At 34.7% G+C, this 19,841-nt stretch overlaps 1 protein-coding gene across 1 annotated transcript in view; it reads right to left on the reverse strand.

Annotated features, from left to right (window-relative positions):
- gpc3 (glypican 3) overlaps nucleotides 1–19,841 on the reverse strand; it is a 301,002-nt gene that overhangs the window by 97,185 nt on the left and 183,976 nt on the right. The window contains exon 6 of the mRNA XM_056471966.1: nucleotides 4,193–4,304. Coding sequence (XP_056327941.1) covers nucleotides 4,193–4,304 — 112 coding nt within the window. The remainder of the gene's footprint in view (nucleotides 1–4,192; nucleotides 4,305–19,841) is intronic.

The following is a 19,841-nucleotide window of genomic DNA, read 5'->3' on the forward strand; positions in this document are numbered from 1 at the left end:
TTTTTTTAGTTCCCTTTGGGAGACAATAACTCCACTTATCATGCTCTCTGATCTCTACATTACACTGCATTTGAGTTCATATCCAAAAAAAAACATAATAGGGAGGTTAAAAAGGTTGGAATAAGGGGTAGTATTAACAGTCTAATTACACATGTACTTGCACAAATTAATTACATACAAGCAATTTTAAGACCTGAACAATGTAAGTACATGTTTCGCACATTAGCTGATGACAGTCAATATAAAGTGGGTTCTATAACAGAACGTCCTCCTTTCACTCGTACATGTGCATCTTTGTCATGTACATAAATTATGTGACAGTGTCTCTTGAAACAGCAGCTGGACACTTCACAGGAGCAGCGCAGGAGAAAGAAACAGACGGCAAGAAGAGAAGAGAAGAATAGAGAAGAGAAAAAAAGACAAGGAAAGAAGAGACGAGAAAAGAAGAGAATAAAAGAGAAGAGATGAGACGAAAAGAGGACAAGATGAGACAAGGCGCTCTATTTGCAGAGTAACTGAGAAAATGATGGGCCGTCCCATGGTAGGTTTGACCCCAGTGTCCTCCTCCAGAGCCTGAGGGCAGACGAGACCCACAACTCACCCGAGCCGCTCTGATGTCTCTGAGGTCTGTTTAAACAAGAGCGTTGCGCTAATCCGCTCAGATCAGGCCATTGAGTGTGAGGCTGAGCTGAGGCTCTCTGTTACACACACAATTATACAAAACGCATACATATACGGCCTTAATGCAAGATATACACAGGATGTAGTTCTATTTATAGAATTAATATGCAGTTGAAGTCAAAATCATTAGCCCTCCTGTGAGATTTTTTCTTTTACAAATATTTCCCAAATGACATCTAAAACAAGGGTTCCCAAACTTTCAGCTCACGACCACCAAAATAACAATGCCAGTGACTCGCGACCCCCAAATTCCTCAGAGGTGGTTATAAATATACAAACCTTGCACACACATTAAGAGGCCTAAATAAAAACAAGCACAATGACAACACAAAAAAAGTGAAACAGTCTAACAACCACATCATTTTAGTCATTTATTATTTTGTTTAATCTAATATTAACTACACCTAAAAAGACTGGTGGACAAAATGTTTTCAGCACAAGTCTATTCTTGTTTTAATTTTGGAGACCACCACTCAGATATCATCCTCAATGTTCAGTTGTGGCCTGAATTTACTTTTAACGTATTTGATTGCCATAAAGGTGTCAGAAAGTTTAACCTGGTGCTATAAAATCAATCTGCTGCTAATCTAACGTAACACACCAATCATATGAGAAAAAAAAGAAAGACTGATGGCTTTTTATTTGCATGTTTTATGTAACTACTATTTGTATATTTGGGTTATGGATAAAATATGGTAATTTTAATCGTTTAATAAAATTTACTTGACTTTTGAAAATCACCAAGAGACCCCCTGTATTATTTTTTTCTTCTGGAGAAAGTCTTATTTGTTTTATTTTGGCTAGAATGATGTCTATATTGGGCCAGATCACGTGGTTTCAGACTCGATCATAATCGGATGTTACCTCCCCATCAGGACTCGAATATATATGCATGTATAAATATATATATATATATATATATATATATATATATATATATATATATATATATATATATATATATATATATAAATCTTGGCAAAGTAGAACATGGAAGCAGCTTGAGGGCAAAAAAAGCTGATCGGGAGATCACAATTAAAAATATTATGTTCAGAAATGTATTGAAAAACTCAGAAAAACAGAAATTGGGGAAAAATATACACGGGGGCTAATAATTCACATTTCAACTGTACGTGGTACCATAATTATATTCATGTAATTAATCAACAAACATTTAAAAAGGAATACATTATAATGCTTCTATGAAAATTTGCTAAATAAGCTATTAAAGGGATGAGTTATCAGCTGTTTCTTGATCATATTCATTTAATAATTTATTATTAATACCATTTATTTCTTTAAAGAGCACTTGACCACATTCTGACCCCTCCCACAAATAAATATAAAGTAAATTGAAATTAGTGCCTTAGTGTCCCCCCAGTGATGATATACAGGCATATTGCACTGCTACGAGTGTGATATTGTGTTTAGTCGGCAGTTCGTCGGCATAATTGTGTATTTAAAAAAGGAAAATAAAACACGGAGGCTCTCAAATCCCTTCTGTATGGGGAACTACTTTCTTCTGCCATTCATTCACATCTGTAGCTGACGTCAGAACAGCAGAAGCCATTACTAATTCACCAGCGTCACTTTAGAGATAGTATTTGAATGATTCTCTAGCGTAATGTCTAAAGTTACACATTTTAAAATTATAAGGCTGAAAGGCATGAAAATTTGCTAAATGAGTTATTAAAGAGATGAGTCATGAGCTGTTTCTTGATCATATTCATTTATTAATTTATTATTCATACCCTTTATTTCATTCAAGAGCACTTGACCGCATACTGACCCCTTTTATTGCCTCTATATACAGACAAACCAGTAGTTACTTGTCATATTCCTCAGTTGTAAATCACTCTAGTTAAATGTGTCAGCTAAATGACTCCCTGTAATATAATATAAATTTAAAAGGAAAAAGACTAAAAGTTTCAATAACACGCACACTTGGATCGATCTAACCATAGCCTATAGTCATTCACAACCAGACTCTTTCTTTAAGCCGAGCCAAAAACACACATCCTCCAGGTACAGAGGAAGCGCCCGCTGAACTTCCTGTGGATGAGCCAGATGCGTCTCTCTCAGGATTACAAGAATATACAGACTGAAAACCCTAAAGGGTCAAATATCAATGCAGGATCGCACTCACAATAGGGAACGAACTGTACATGAAATATAAGCAGACACACCCTCACACAAGGTGATACGACACGCAGCTGTTGTTTTTTAAAGTCAGGCAGGAAGAAAGTGAATGAAAGCCTGTGCTTTGTCTGCATTAATGCACAGATACCGGCAGCCCGTATCACACATGCTGATAATCTACCAGGCTGTGTGTCATAAAGCAGCGCGCAGACATGTGCATCTGTGTGTGTGATGACAGCTCGACTGTTGTGACCGAGTTAAAACCGAGGTGATGAGTTTATGTATGACTGCATGTCTGTGCAATGACTGACACCATTGCAGAGGAGGTTTATTTGCAGAAGTTTGCAGGTGAAAAAATAGGATTGGGAGTTGTACGTCAAGTCAGTTCCTTTTTTTCACAAAATGGTTGATAATGTGATTTAATTTAATCATAGTTCTCTGGACCATAATGTTTGTTACAGACAAAAATAAAAAAAGAGTACAACAACAAAATGAGAATGAAATCTTACAAAAGCAAAAATATGACAAAATAGTTTTAATGTAAGTAAAATAATCTAATAAAAATAGATCAAAATGAACAAATAAATACAAATAAAATTGTTTATACAACAGTTCGATGGCATAATCGTGTATATAAAAAAGGAAATCAAACACGGAGAGTCTCAAAATCCTTTTGTATGAGGAACTACTTTCTTACGCCATTCATCCACATCTGCAGCTGTCGTTATAAATTCACATACGCCACTTTAGAGCTAGTATTTTAATGATTCTCTAGTGTAATATCTAAAGTGATGACAAATACTATTATCGAGTACACATTTTAGTAAACAAATTTGATCACATAATTTAATAGAAACGAATTACTATCCAAATATTCTAAATCAATTTATAATATAAATGTTTTAATGTTACAAATTTTATACTCAAACTATACAGATGCATTTTACATTTTAGGATAAGTCCCACTCAAATAGAGATGATCGATTTTGGGCACTCTTATTAGAAAAAAATACTGGTATAAAATAAAACAAAATAAAGGTAGTATCAACAAGTAATATTTAGTAAATAATAATAAAACAAAGAAAACGAGACATAGAAAATAAGACACTGTTAATATTATAATTGTATTTTATATTGTAAAATGTGTCATTTTCAGTATGCCTATAAAGATCAAGCATTATCATAATCCAACACATTATAGTTTTTTAGCATCAAATAAAGCTCATAATCAGTACCTGAGACAATCACAGCACCAATAAATTTTGTGCTGTTGTTGAAACTGCAAAGTTGGAGAAGCAGAAACCATTTCTAAAATAGTAATGTCATGGCCATGGAAAAGATACACCTTTCATCACATCACAGTGTAACGCACCTGATTGATGTGCTTGAGTTTGTCGATGATCTGACTTATGACGGGTTCTGGAGTTTTTTGTCTGGATTCGGAGCCATGTGGATGAACTCTTTTCAGACCTGGACCAGGAAACCTGCAAAAATAGATGCACATGTGAGTTACTCACATTTAAATAAATTACATGTTTTTATGCACATCAAACTGTTCATAAATTGAAAGTGATTTAAATTGAAACTGGGACGAGGTGTCTCACTATTTCATTTTGCTCCACCACTACTTTAAAGAGCATTTCTTTATAGGCTCTTACAGGTCCAAATAAACATGCGGTACAGGTGAATTGGGTAGGCTAAATTGTCCGTAGTGTATGTGTGTGAATGAGTGTGTATGGATGTCTCCCAGAGATGGGTTGCAGCTGGAAGGGCATGCGCTGCGTAAAAACATAAGCTGGATAAGTTGGCGGTTCATTTCGCTGTGGCGACCCCAGATTAATAAAGGGACTAAGCCGAAAAGAAAATGAATGAATATTACATTACATTACATTACATTATATTATATTATATTATATTATATTATATTATATTATATTATATTATATTATATTATAATATATTATATTATATTATATTATAAGGGAAATGTCTATCTAGTCAGTTGTTCTTGCAGAATAATGCCCGACAAGCTTACCAACTGAATAACACTGAAAGACTATTTTCTGCAAAAACAGATTATCAGCTAGATGTAGGCTACTATTGTAAACAAATGCACAAAAGTAAACATTTAGACATAAAACACTGATTTTAGCTCTACTAATAATTTACTCACTTTTACTTTTTAATTAAAAGTAGTTTGCAGAAAGAAAAATGGCTGGCTGCAGCCTTTACTAAACTACTTGTATATTATTCAGTCACAAGATAAAGCCAAACAGTCAAGAACAGCAATACGACACTGATGGTCAAGATGATTCGTAGTTCCAGGATGATCCTGTGTAATTAGTTTTACCCATTATATTATATTATATTATATTATATTATATTATATTATATTATATTATATTATATTATATTATATTATATTATATTATATTATATTATATTATATTATATTATATACTGAGCTGGCACTGACATGTTTCTACTACTGTATATATATATATATATATATATATATATATATATATATATATATATATATATATATATATATATATATATATATATATATATATAAACATACTTAAGAAAGTAATTTATTTTGTGTGGGCAAAGCTGGATTTTTCCCATTGTTACTACAGTCTTCAGGGTCGCATGATCCTTCAAAAATCATTCCAATAAATTATTCACAATAAACCTTTCTCATTACTATGATTGAAAACTGTTTACTTTGTGTTTTGCAGGATTGTTTGATGAATACAAAATAAAAATCTCTATATATAATCTCTATATATAATATATATATAATGAAAAGGTTTTGTATCATTCATTATTAAATTATTAATATTGCATAATAATTATTAAATATTATTGTCAATAATTATATTTGTTGTCCCAAAGATCTTCTTTAATCTTAATAAATAGATCTAAAAATATTTTAATTCTACGTTAATCAATGGTTTAACCCTTTAAGGTGCACTCCTTGAAAATATATTTTTTTTGGCCCACATCTTGTATTGAATAATATACTGACACAACTCTGATAAACAGTCATAAGCAATTAAAATAATAATGATAACATATGAATAAACGTTCAACCAGGTTGTTAAGAGGCCTGTTAAAGGGTTAAATAATATACCAAATCTTTATAATTCTGACCTGACAGTCATGAACTTTCTGGGCCTGCCATTAAAGTTCACTTGTTTACCAAACAGCCAAAACAAAAGACAGCGAAAATGAAATTAGTTTAATTTGAGGCGCATTCACTAATTATATTATAAATTAAGACCGCCTAAAATTACATTAGTGATAACAAACATTTCTGACATACCTGACAGAGAGTTACGGAGCGTTTCTCTATGTTACAACAAGCCTGTCTATAGTACATGTGAACGTAATATGTTTCAAATCAATGATTTCATATAAAAAACTGATCGTTTTACATATTTCATTACTAAAAACCTCCTCAAGTTTCAAAAACAAGAGATAAACCTTCAAGGAGTGAAGCTGTAAATTGACCTCTACTGCCACCTAGAGGCAAACATGTGACTAGAGCTTAATTTGAGCTAAAATGACTCATTTGCATTGATATGTTTTTAAATTATGCACGTTCACTAGATTTGGTCATGATACTTGAGGGCACAGATTTCAAAGACACGTTATAGATAAAAAAAAAATGAATAAAATTATAGACTGAGACATTATAATAAAATATCCCTTGTGGTTTCTGTTGATCAAAATTGGTCAAAGCTTAAATAAGAGAGCCTGATATCAACAAAAGCATCATATCGTTAGGTCTATTATTAGTCTAAAACTGCTTTCTGTTCTGCTGTAGCTCTGTTTTGTCTGCAACACACATAAACACACAGAAAGAAGTCAGCCCGACAGCACAACTGGGTCAGACATGTGTTGGCATCCGAATGTTTGTGAGCAACTGGAGCATATGTTGGGCATCATCGACTGCTAAAAATGTGTTTTTTCTGAGTGTGTGTCTGCGCTCAAGTGTTTTCCGATCCCTCTGGGCCCCTTGGACTCATGTTCCAGTTAATTACTCCCTATTAAAAGCTAATTAGTGTTGATGCACACGGGCACATTGGTGCAAGCACTGAGGCGACAGAGAGACAGAGAGTGACAGATCTGATACAAGTACACAACACCAACCTCAAGACATCCAGTAAAGCCATATTCCATCAATGACATGCACTGCAAAACATTTTTGATTATGATCTTTTTTGATCTTGTTGCAACCCGCACTTAATGAGCCATAAATATATAAATAAATTTTATATTATATTATATTATATTATATTATATTATATTATATTATATTATATTATATTATATTATATTATATTATATTATATTATATTATATTATATTATATTATATTATATTATATTCATTCATTCATTCATTCATTCATTTTCTTTTCGGGTTAGTCCCTTTTTTAATCTGGGGTCGCCACAGCGGAATGAACTGCCAATTTATCCAGCACATGTTTTACATAGTGGATGCCCTTGCAACTGCAAACCATCTCTGGGAAACATCCACACACAATCATTCACACTCATACACTACGGACAATTTAGCCCACCCAATTCACCTGTACTGCATGTTTTTGGACTGTGGGGGAAACCGGAGCACCTGGAGGAAACCCACGTGAACGCAGGGAGAACATGCAAACTCCACATAGAAACGCCAACTGACCCAGCTCGAACCAGCGACCTTCTTGCTGTGAGGCGACAGCACTACCTACAGCGCCACTGCATCGCCTATATTATATTATATTATATTATATTATATTATATTATATTATATTATATTATATTATATTATATTATATTATATTATATTATATTATATTATATTATATTATATTATATTATATTATATTATGACTACAACATTTAATACAAAGTTCTGAGCAATTAATAAGTTTTGCCGCTCTACCACCAACAAGCCAAAGATATGACCTCATGTTCCATTCTTAGCAATGACATAATCCTCAGCGATCCCATCCAATCATCTTTCACAGCGCCTTATTTTACATGCCCTGCTTATTCATTAAGCCAAATTACATTTCCATACTTATTTATTCTCCTTATTACTCGCGATGGCAGCTCACCTCCTGCTTTTAATTATCACATTAATAATACAGACATGAGCTCCATTAGAAGGAGGAGATCAGAAGACACAGGCAACGTTTAATGGAGGATAAGATTAGCTGGAGCCTCATGAATGAGCCCTCTACCTGTGTGCTGACCAGAGTGCAGATCATCAGGTCAGCATGAAAAACATGACTTTCTTCTGATTAAGATGGTGTATACATGGAGAGAAGATTGAAAATGAATCAAACGTTACAGGAGGAATACTAAAACATAATGAGGTAGCTGAAATGAGAATTGTTTCATCATAAAACCCCTTCTCTTACCCATTTCCATGTGTAATGAGGAAGGAACTATAAAACATCAGAATCTGTTCTGTTTGACCAATCAAACTATGAAATGCTACACAACATATTAGAAACATTATTTTCAGACTTTATAACTGAATGTCCAACAGGTTTTTCAGAATGCACTTATAGGTTTTTGCATCTGAACGCGTCACTTGTTCCAAACTATTCTGCTGCAACATTCAGATGGTGTCAGAATTTGGCATCAACAATATGAAAGCATGGATCCATCCTACCTTGTATGAATGGTTCAGGCTGCTGGTGGTGGTGTAATGGTGAGGGCGATATTTTATTGGCACACTAGTACCAATTGAGTACCAATGCCACCTAAGCCTACCTAAGTATTGTTGCTGACCATGCCCATCCCTTTATGATCACAGTATACCCATCTTCTGATGGCTAAATCTAGCATAATAATGCGCCATGTAGCGCGAATCATCTCAGACTGGTTTCTTGAACATGATAATGAGTTCACTGTACTCAAATGGCCTCCATGGTCACTAGATCTCAATTCAATAGAGCACCTTTGGGACGCGGTGGAACAGTAGATCATGGATGTGCAGCTGACAAATCTGCAGCAACTGTGTGATACTATTATGTCAATATGGACCAAAATCTCTGAGGAATATTTCCAGTACCCTGTAGAATCTATGCCATGAATGATTAAGGTAGTTCTGAAGGCGAAGGGGGGTCCAACCCGCTAGTAGTAAGGTGTACCTAATAAAGTGGCCGGTGAGTGAATATTTTTAATTCATATCAATGGTCCTATAAAAAAAAACTTTACATTCCCCAAAATGTTCTTTTTTAGTGGAAAAAAAAACATTCTTTGGATCATTTAAATGTTCTTAAATCTAAATAATAAATAGTTAGACTCAAATTAAAAGAAAGTTTTTTCAGCGAACAAAAAATGATTCTCTTTACTGGAAAAAACACTTTATTTTTAAGAATGTATGTGTGGGTACTTATCCAAAACAACAATGGCAAACTACATAACAATATGCAGTCATTGAGACATTATTAGGTTGTGGCATCCACTGTTTCTTTGATCATGGATCACGGACGCCAAATTCTGACCCTACCATCCGAATTTTGCAGCAGAAATGGAGACTCATCAGACCAGGCAACGTTTTTCCAATCTTCTATTGTCCACTTTTGGTGAGGCTGTGTGAATTGTAGCCTCAGTTTCCTGTTCTTAGCTGACAGGAGTGGCTCCCAGTGTGGTCTTCTGCTGCTGTAGCCCATCCGCCACAAGGTTGGATGTGTTGTGCGTTCAGAGATGCTCTTCTGCATAACTCGGTTGTAACAAGTGTTTATTTGAGTTACTGTTGCCTTTCTATCAGCTCGAACCAGTCTGACCATTCTAATCTGACCACTAGCATCAACAAGGCATTTGCACCAACAGAACTACCGTTCACTTGATATTTTCTCTTTTCCTGACCATTCTCTGTAAACCCTAGAGAGACATTAGGTTGTGGCATCCACTGTTTCTTGAATCTGCATGAATGGAAATCATTTTGAAATTAATGAAACATTTTTTAAAAATGCAGCAAAAAAACTTTTCAGTTCTAAACATTGTCATTTAAAGGACCCTTAACTATCCGTATACTAAGTTTTTTAAGCAATTGCAGAAAGGTTTAATCTGTTCTTGTGGATCATGGATCATGACCTGAAGCATATTTTCATATTTTTCCATATATTCATATCCTGCAAGATGTTTACGTCATAGGGTAGAACTGAAAGTGTGGCATGGTAATGTGTAAGTGTCACCGTATGGTGCCTATCTGATTGTAGCTGACATTTAGAATAACTAGGGATGCACTCTGAATAAATAATGTAATGTCTGAAGAAAGTCATTTTTATGGGAGTTTTTAAATGTCCTTTGAGGCAGTCTTTCTTCTCACCAGATTAAAATTAATTTGATCAAACCAAATGATCAAACTTAAGTATTTTTACAATTTAGCATTTTACTAAATGGATTTTTTTCTGTGATGGCAACAGTAAGTTGAATTTTTAGCATCATTACAGCACCATGGTCCTTCAGAAATCATTTTACTATGCTGATTTGCTCCAAAGAAATATTAACAAAATTTTACACAGAAAAATATTTGTGCTTTATTTTCTTGTGGAACATTTTTGTTCATCTTTGATGATCTTATAAATATTTAATAATATACAATAATATAATATATATATTACACAGTAACACAAACCCATAAATTAGCATTTACCGTATTTTATGATTCATGTTTTTATTTCCCCTCATTTATATCATTTGAATTGAATTATACAACCTTGATCTTTATTCCAACCATTTTTAACCTATAAAAGTTTTTAAAAAGTAACTTTTATTAACATTTTTAATAGTTTATAGTGATATATTGTCTGGGTTGGTGTTGAAAATTATGGTAAAAAAACTGCCACTGCATTTTCTGTTATTTTACAGTATTTCTCTATATGTTATTTAGACAGGCATTATATAGACATTATATTATTTTAAATTACTAAAATGTAAATAAATATCAATTTGTTATATATAAAAATGCCTTAATGCCATTTTTCTTCATTTATTTAGGTAATTACCACTCATTTCATCATCATGATTCTTATAAAAATGGCCACAGCACAGGCATGGTGGTGCAGCAGGAGCACCGCAAATCCAACTGTTCCTACAGGAAATGACTAAACACCCTGTGGATGTACAGTCTGGACCTGCTCCTCACACTGAACCTGCTCAAACTCATGAACCTACTGAGATCCCCTCAGAGATCCAACATGCTCCAATGCTTAAAGCCGCTGGAGACCCAGAGAATCAATCAGTATTACCAGCAAACTGAAGAACAGCTGAAGGAGAGGATGAAGGAGTAGCTTTATAAGATGTAACGATACTGAAATATTGACTTGAAATCACAGACTGCACCTGATCGAACTACTCGTTGACCACAATCTCCCACAGATAAAGAGCCTGAGGTGGATCAAGGATTTCTTTAAACTACACTGTAAAAAATCAATTGCAATGCAGTACATTACATTAACTTAAAACATGAAGTTAAATCTCATTTAACTTCAGATTACTTGACTTAACATAAAAAAGCATGTCATGACTTATTGATTTTATGACTCATATACTCATATATTGAATAAATTAAGACTTGAAAAGTATTCTTCAGCCAAAAATGAAAATAAGGCCATTATTTAGTCATTACAATACAGGCTGAAATATACATCTTCAGGCCACAAAAGGAGAATAAAAAATGTCCTGCTTGAAAACATTCCTATAATGGCAGTAAATATAGTGGTTAGCTTTAAAAACAAACGCGTATCTAAATAAATAAAAATAAAAAGCTTTTTAATACAAGACAGGTTGCTTTCATGTTGTTGACGCCAAATTCTGACCCTACCATCCGAATGTTGCAGCAGAAATCGAGATTCATCAGACCAGGCAACGTTTTTCCAATCTTCTGATGCTCGATTTGAATCTTATCAGATCATCTTGACCATGTCCATGCTTAAATGCATTGAGTTGCTGCCATGTGGTTGGCTGATTAGAAATTTGCGCTACTCAGTAGTTGGACAGGTGTACCTATTAATGTATATAGCAACACCAAGAAGTGTAAACAGTGATTGAGCTCTAGCTTTAAATGAAATATCCGTCAAAACCTTATTTAGCAGGAAATTAACTGCTTCACACATTCTGTTACTTTTCAAAGAAATCAACAGTCGGCTTACGCTTTAGGCAATTTATGTGAATCACACTTATTGCAGAACATATGTGCATATGTGAAGGCAACAGAAGATTTCTGTTGTTTATTCTCACTGCTATTTATTTTAGTTAAACAGTGCACGCTGAGAAGAATTTCTGTTCATTAACAGTTGCCCCTAGCTTGTGATTTATGAATGTTTTCCATATATTTGTGGATTGCTTTATGTGATCTGGATCTCGGCTCAGACAACTACTGAAGTTGAAAAGCTGAGTAAAGTGCTTTTATTGACATTTTTAGTAGTTTTAAATAATAAATATAATTTCAAACTACTAAAAAACTGTTAATAAATAAAATATAAAATAATATAATATATAATATCTTAAATAAGTGTATCATTTCCTGCCCAAAAAACTGTAGCGAGAACAAGGGGGTAGAGAAAGCATTTTTATCTAGTTTTATATACACTACCAGTCAAAGGTTTGGGGTCATTATTTTTTCATGTTTTTTAAATAAAATTATTCGAAATACTTATTTATTAAATATTTATTTAATACTTATTGTAAATAGTTTCAAATGAAATTATTACTCCACTCATTATTGCTTTTATCACTATTACCATTAATAATAATAATAATAATAATAATAATAATAATAGTAGTAATAATAATAACAACAACAACAACAACAACAACAACAACAACAACAACAACAACAATAATAATAATAATAATAATAATAATAATAATAATAATAATAATAACAATTATTAATATTAGAGTAATTTCTGAAGAATCATGTGACTCTGAAGACTGGAGTAATGAAGCTGAAAATTCATCTTTAAAATCACTGGAATAGGTTATTAAATTAAATGATAAACTACTGTTAAACAGTTATTTTATAGTGCAATAACATTTCACATAACATTTCAGCTGTGTCATCAATAACTAAGAGTGCTGGTGAAACGGATATATAAATCACGCCACAAAGTGGTAATTTGACAAAAAAATAACAACAATATTATTGCGTTACAGCTTAAATAAACACTATACAACGCAAAAACATGATAACGCATGCATATTAATACAGCTGTTCTATGTCACTTAAATCAGTTGACTGTTGAAATTCAAAAATTTTAACCCAACTAGAGTTATTAAATAAAAACCCAACAAAGCACCAAATATTTTTAACTCTACCATTGGGTTAAATAAATAACTCAACGTCTTTTAGAGTGTTCCTTGAAATTATATATTGTCAAAATACCAGTTTAGGGCAGAGCGATGGCTCAGTGGTTAGCAATGTCACCTCACAGCAAGAAGGTCACTGGTTTGAGCCCTGGCTGGGACAGTTGGCGTTTTTGTGTGGAGTTTACGTGTTTTCCCCGTGTTCACGTGAGTTTACTCTGGGTGCTCCGGTTTCCTCCACAGTCCAAAAGCAAGAGATATAGGTGAATTGAATAAGCTAAATTGGCTGTAGTGTGGGTGTGTGTGAATGTGAGAGTAAATGGGTGTTTCTGAGTGCTGGGTTATGGCTAGAAGGGCATCCGCTGTGTAAAACATATGCTGGATAAATTGGTAGTTCATTCTGCTTTGGCGACCCTTGATAAATAAAAGGACTAAGCCGAAGAAAAATGAACGAATGAATGAATGAATGAAAATACCAGTTTAGGTTTCTGAAAGAAAGAAAAAAGACTAAGGGCTCTATTTTGACGATACATGGGCAAAGTGCAAAGTGCAGGGCGCAAATCGTGTCAGAATCCACTTTTGCTATTTTAAGGATGGAAAAATCTGCTTTGCGCCATGGCGCATGGTCTAAAAGGGTTGAGCTTATTTGCTTAATGAGTTATATGTATGTTTTGAGAATAAACCAATCAGTCTCATCTCCCATTCCCTTTAAGAGTCAGTTGCGTCACGCCATGGTGCATTTGCTATTTACATGACGGACTTTGTAAGTGTAAAAACTGAACGCATCACTTGCAATAAAACTGTTAAACAGAGCATCTACAGCGCGAGAATGAGAGATGAGCCTCCTCATTGTTTACTTTCGCTTTCACTCTATGGATAGGGAAATGTGTTGTATGCACAGACATCTATTAGCCTATACATAATTATTTTCGTTTGTTAAGCGCAAAGATTTGTTTCAAAACTATTTCTAAATGCAGTTCTAATTTCCAGCAAACGAATAAATGAACAATAATAACGAAGTGTGGTCAAAAAAACTGAGTTATATCCACGTACACATGCTATGCCCCATATGGTCTAAACCTGACAGGTGGGCAAATCTAAGCTTGTTTTTAATAAAACAAATATAAATATGTATATAATGAATAATACTACTAATAATAATAACATTATACAAAAGCAAATTGTCATGAATAAACTGAAAAATGCCCCCCGAGAGGAAGGCATGAAAGTATTGTTTTTATATTTATGTAGGCTAGAAAATAATGTTTTGTAATATTTTAATCCTTTATATTTATATCTTATACATATCCTTATTATATCTTATATATATCCCTAATATTTTAATTCTTTTTTATTTGTGAAGATATTTGCGTATTGCTGTACACCCTGTGTGTATTAAGCAGTGTGTAAGCGAGGCGCACAACTAACGCGCTCTGCGCTGGACTATAGACCGGCTTTGATCTGGTCTATTGAATAGTCTATTTAAGTTCCTCAAAATAGCAACACGCCAGCAATGCGCCTCAACACGCCTCCTTTTTTAGACCAGAACGCCCATGGGCGCACATAAGAGCGCAAATGCATTTACTATTTAAAAAGCGTAGCGCAAAACTTCAAAATGACTCTTGCGGCAAGCTGAAACTAGCAAACAACAATTGCGTCGCGCCTTGCGCCGCATTGTGTCGGGTATATGATAGGGCCCTATAAGTTTATTTGTAATCACTTTTTTGTTGAATCATATTTTTAAATGTCTATTTAATTCTTTTCACATTGAACACAATAATGACTTAATAATCTTTTTAAAAAGTTAACATCAGTTTACGCTTAAGCTTCTTATACAACCACAAATCATAATCGATTTATGAATGTGCGTGCAAACACACAATAAAGCTAATATGAAACTAAATCCATGTTAAAAGAATAGATTTGGAATTTCTCAAATTACTACAGCTGTAGAAACTTAATGAGTCAGTTTTCACCCACAAAATTGATTGTTTTAGTCTAACAGTAAATTACTGCAATGATGGCCATTATTATAACTGATATTAATATGAGTAGCCTGTGGTTTGATAATAATAACACAAGTAGCATGTTTCTGGTTTGGAGTCGATGAGGGGGCACTTGAGCTGATATTATGGGCCTGTTTGTATGCAAATCCAAAATGGTTCAAAAATACTGATTAAGATCAAGAAGGATACTAAGGATGTGAAAATTGATTCTCTAGAAGTCAGAAATCTGTGTGACTTGACCTCTGACACTTTATACAGTCAAAACATCTTTAGCATGAATAACTTTTTTTAGACATGACAAGAAACACATTTTAGTAAAGAGCTAACCCTTTACTTAAAATGGGTGACTGTCATAAAAACTCTATTAATGAATATGAATGAGATTTTATCATTGTTATAACAACTGTTATGACGAAGTGCAATAACAACAGAGTTTCAAACGCAGCTTTATTTACATAAGGGAAGTTTATACATATCGATGTAAAGGATCACGGTTGATCCGTGATTTGTACGAATCACAACCCATGGTTCGGAACACACGTGACCCTTTAGATTTTAATAAATTTGTAACGATCGCTTTCGTGCATGAAAGCATTTAGGCTATCCTGTAAAATATAATGATGACAGAAGACGTTGTGGTAGGTTATTCGGGATGTGGGGGGTTTCTTAGGTTATTAAAGGTGTTTTCTGTCATTACTTGTTTAGCCTGCATTAATGCATTCAGTGTAAGCTGCACAATTAATCATTAAAAGATCAGGATCTCAACAACCATGCAACAATAAATTATAAATAACGGTGATTTGCATATGTTTATTAACCCTTCGAATCACTGCATTCAAAACTGTATTTGAAAAACACAAAAATCAAGAAAGATTCAGTCTTTAGTTTACAAATAGTCAAATAACACAGAAATACTGGGTACCACTGATGTTTATGGTAAAGATTAAAATCACCTTCATATGCATTTAACAACGCTCAAAAGTGAAAGTTGTAAGCAGCAATTACATTATTTAACCAAATAGGTGCCATCAAAAATATGCCACTGAATAATTCTTCAAAAATGATCCATCTAGCAATGAAACATGAAGTTTTATGAGTGAATAACTCAATCATTTATTGAAAAAAGACAAAAATAAATATGGGCAGTACAAATGATAATGTTAGATTTATAAATTTAGCGTTATCAGCAACAGTAGTAGTAACAGTGAATTTTTCACAGTACTGAATAATTTACCATTTATTTTGATCCAGCTAATTATTTCTTCATTTTATTTTTAATAAAATTACAGGTTCTAAGTTCTGTTTCCTAAAACCAACGGTTTCTTGCAGTACTGTTTTAGTAATAAACTGAAAGCAAATGACATTTGTCTTCTCCCCTTTTTGGCTGATCCAAAAAATGGACTGATCCGTGACTAAAAAACCATAATGTAATCCATACCATGAGATTTGTGATCCGTTACACCCCTAGTTGTACAGAAAAGAGTCAACAGGAGCAAACAGTGCATAAAAGCTAATTAAAAAAGCATAATCCATATCAGCAGGCAAAGGTCAGGGCAGGCGGCAAACAAACAATAATTCAGAATAGAGTCCCAAATCAAAACAAAAACCAGGAACAAGAACAAGAAGTGCACTCAGAACTACAAGACTCAACAATGATTGAGTGTGTGTGTGGTGCTTATATAGTATGTGTAATCAGTGTAAATGATCTGCAGCTGTGTGTTTGTAAGTGTCCAGATTGATATCAGCTGTAGCAGGTACTTAGAGTCTGATTTGGCACAAAGCGTGATAGGAAGTGTAGTCCGGATGAATGGCTGGTGGAGTGTACATATAGCTGGAGTGCCCTCTAGTGAGTCTGGTGGGTACTACAGGTAATGACCATAACAGCAGCTGTCACTAAGTGTCATTAGCTCAGCTATGTAATTTTAAATACAAAGATGACATTGCTTGAGATGTCTTTGTCATGACAACTTAACAAAAAAAAATACACCATAACCTGACACCACAATACCACATAGCGTGTCATAAAACTCTCATAAACATGATTGTCATAAGACCATAATAATTATGTCATGTTTTTTCCTTGACCTCAACTACAGTGGTACAAATTGAATTTGTCGAAATGTCAGTAAGTACAAAATATTTGACAGAGAATTGACATTTTACTGAGAAATTTAAAATTAAACAACATTCAGCGATCAGAAACAGTATTCATGACACAATAAAAATGGCCCCATGACAATCATGTTTATGACAGATTTATGACAAGCTATGTTGTCTAGTTAAATGTCAAGCTGTTGGAATAAGGGAAAAAGGCAACCCAGGCTCATTCTGAAAACGTAGTCCCGAGGACGTTTCTGGAGACCGTGAATTATGTAGCCGGAGGTACGTATGGCTGCATTTCGTTTTTTAAGCGAACGATGCGGGGCGATATGACGCCGTTCCTTTTAGCGCTCGCTGGCTGACCGCTTACCTTCGTGTGGAGGGCTTTCCCGCCGCAAACAGTTTGTCCGGTTGGCTCGTCCTGTACATCAGCAGGCTCGAGACGCAGAGATGAGCTGACCATGACGAAGACGACCGGGTTCGAGTCCGGGGAAGAGAGGTTCAAGAAATCAGGTAAGACTAAAACAGAATCCAAGAAATAAAGCGAAGAGGTTCATAACAGGGTGAGAATGTGGTAAAATCCAAAACGTGGTAAAAAAAAAAAATCAGACGAGGGCTTATTTTTCCGAACGCCTTTTGCAAATCGTTGGTTGGGTTTAGGGTGGGCGGGTCGATCGGTAAAATCGGTTGGGTTCGGGGAAGGAGGAGGGTGGGTCGGCCGGCCCATTGGCCAGTCACCCAGTCAATCATTCAGCCAGTCGGACAGACAGACGTTCGTTCGACAGTGGCCTCTGGTGGGTTCGCGCGAGAACAATGTGGGTGTGAACGGGAAGCCAAAAAGGCGCACACAGCGGCCTCTCGCGGATTCGCGAAAACCAAAAACTGCAAAAATACGTACCTCGCGGGACGTATTTCACGGTCTCCAGAAACGTCCTCGGGACTACGTTTTCAGAATGAGCCTGGGTTGGAAAAAGGGAGGTTATGATGTATTTGGTTATGTCAAGTTGCATTAAAATGACAACTGATCTAATAACACTTAATGAGAGCTGTCATAAGCATGCATCAAATCTCTTTCATATTCATCACGTGTTGATTGTCATGATTAAAAGTGTCATGACAGTCTTATAAACACCCCTTCAAGTGAAGTATTACCATTCCACCTCTTACTTTAGTATAAAGGAATAAGCAGGAATGCCGTTGTGTGGTTATTTAACTGAAGCGTTAATTAATTTTCCCGTTTGCTTTGACTTTTTTAGTTCACTATTTAATATATCAGGGTCACATAAACTGTGGCGTTCTTCGGCACAATCGAAATGGCTTTCTTCCCAGTACACAACGTGAAAGAGCGCCTCGTCTTCACTGCATTGCATGAAATGAGTCTGAACGCATTCCAGAATTAATTACAATATCTCACTTGAAGCCAAGGAATGACATTGAGATTCAGCAGACATTTCTGGCACAAGCATCATTATTTTGCTTCTCTCTTCCCATATCAATTTCTCTCTTGGGTCCTAATTAACTCCTGAGGGCCTGCGAGCCCTCTGACACAGCTGTCTGTCCCCTAAGGCCAACTGTTCACCATGCTGTTGTGACCAGGCTATTTCACCCCCCTCTCGCTCATCAGCTGCACTTACTGGAGAGAAAACAGCTGCAGCTAATAGTGCATAATGCTGTAATGCTGACACATATACCAGAAGATGCATGTTCAACAGTGACAAAACGCATACAAAGGCAAAATGCAAGGAAACAATGCATATGAATCATATGAATTCATACAGTACTTGTAAGATTGAAGCAAACCCTACTATGGCCATTTTATTATTACTGATAATAATACGAGTAGCCTGTGGCTTGATAATAATAATATGAGTAGCATGTTTCTGGTTTGGAGTCGATGAGGGGGCACAAAATACTGGTTAAAATCAAGGAGACAGATATTGAGGATGTGAAAAGTTGATTCTCTCAAAGTCAGAAATCTGTATGACTTGACCTCTGACACTGAGGGCTCCTATACTAGGAAGAAAGAAGAAATATTTCACATTAATAGCAAGACAAGACAAGAAACACATTTTAGTGAAGATCTAACCCTTTACTTGAAAGAGGTGTTCATAAGACTGTCATAAAGCTCTATGTAATGAGTATGAATGAGATTTTAACTGTTATGATGAAGTACAATAAGAACAGAGTTCCAAACACAGCTTTATTTACATAAGGGATGGTTGTACAGGAAAGGTTCAACAGCAGCAAACAGTGCATAAAAGCTAATCCAAAAAGCATTATATAAACAAGCAGGCAATGGTCAGGACAGGCAGCAAACAAACAATAATTCAGAAGACAGTCCCAAATCAAAACAGAAACCAGGAACAAAAACTACAAAACTGAGCAGTGGTTGAGTCTGGGTTTGGCGCTTAATGTATAATCAGTGTTGTGACTTGCTCAGTTTGACTGTTATTAACTTTTATGTTAACTAGTGATCATTAAAAGTTACTAAATGACACATTTTAGGTTTCATAAGATTTTTTAAAGTACATATATAATATAATTCCTGGTCAACAATTACTGTCCTATCTACTCTGATGAT

This window comes from Danio aesculapii, chromosome 14 (genome assembly GCF_903798145.1).
Source record: "Danio aesculapii chromosome 14, fDanAes4.1, whole genome shotgun sequence".
Taxonomy (NCBI): domain Eukaryota; kingdom Metazoa; phylum Chordata; class Actinopteri; order Cypriniformes; family Danionidae; genus Danio; species Danio aesculapii.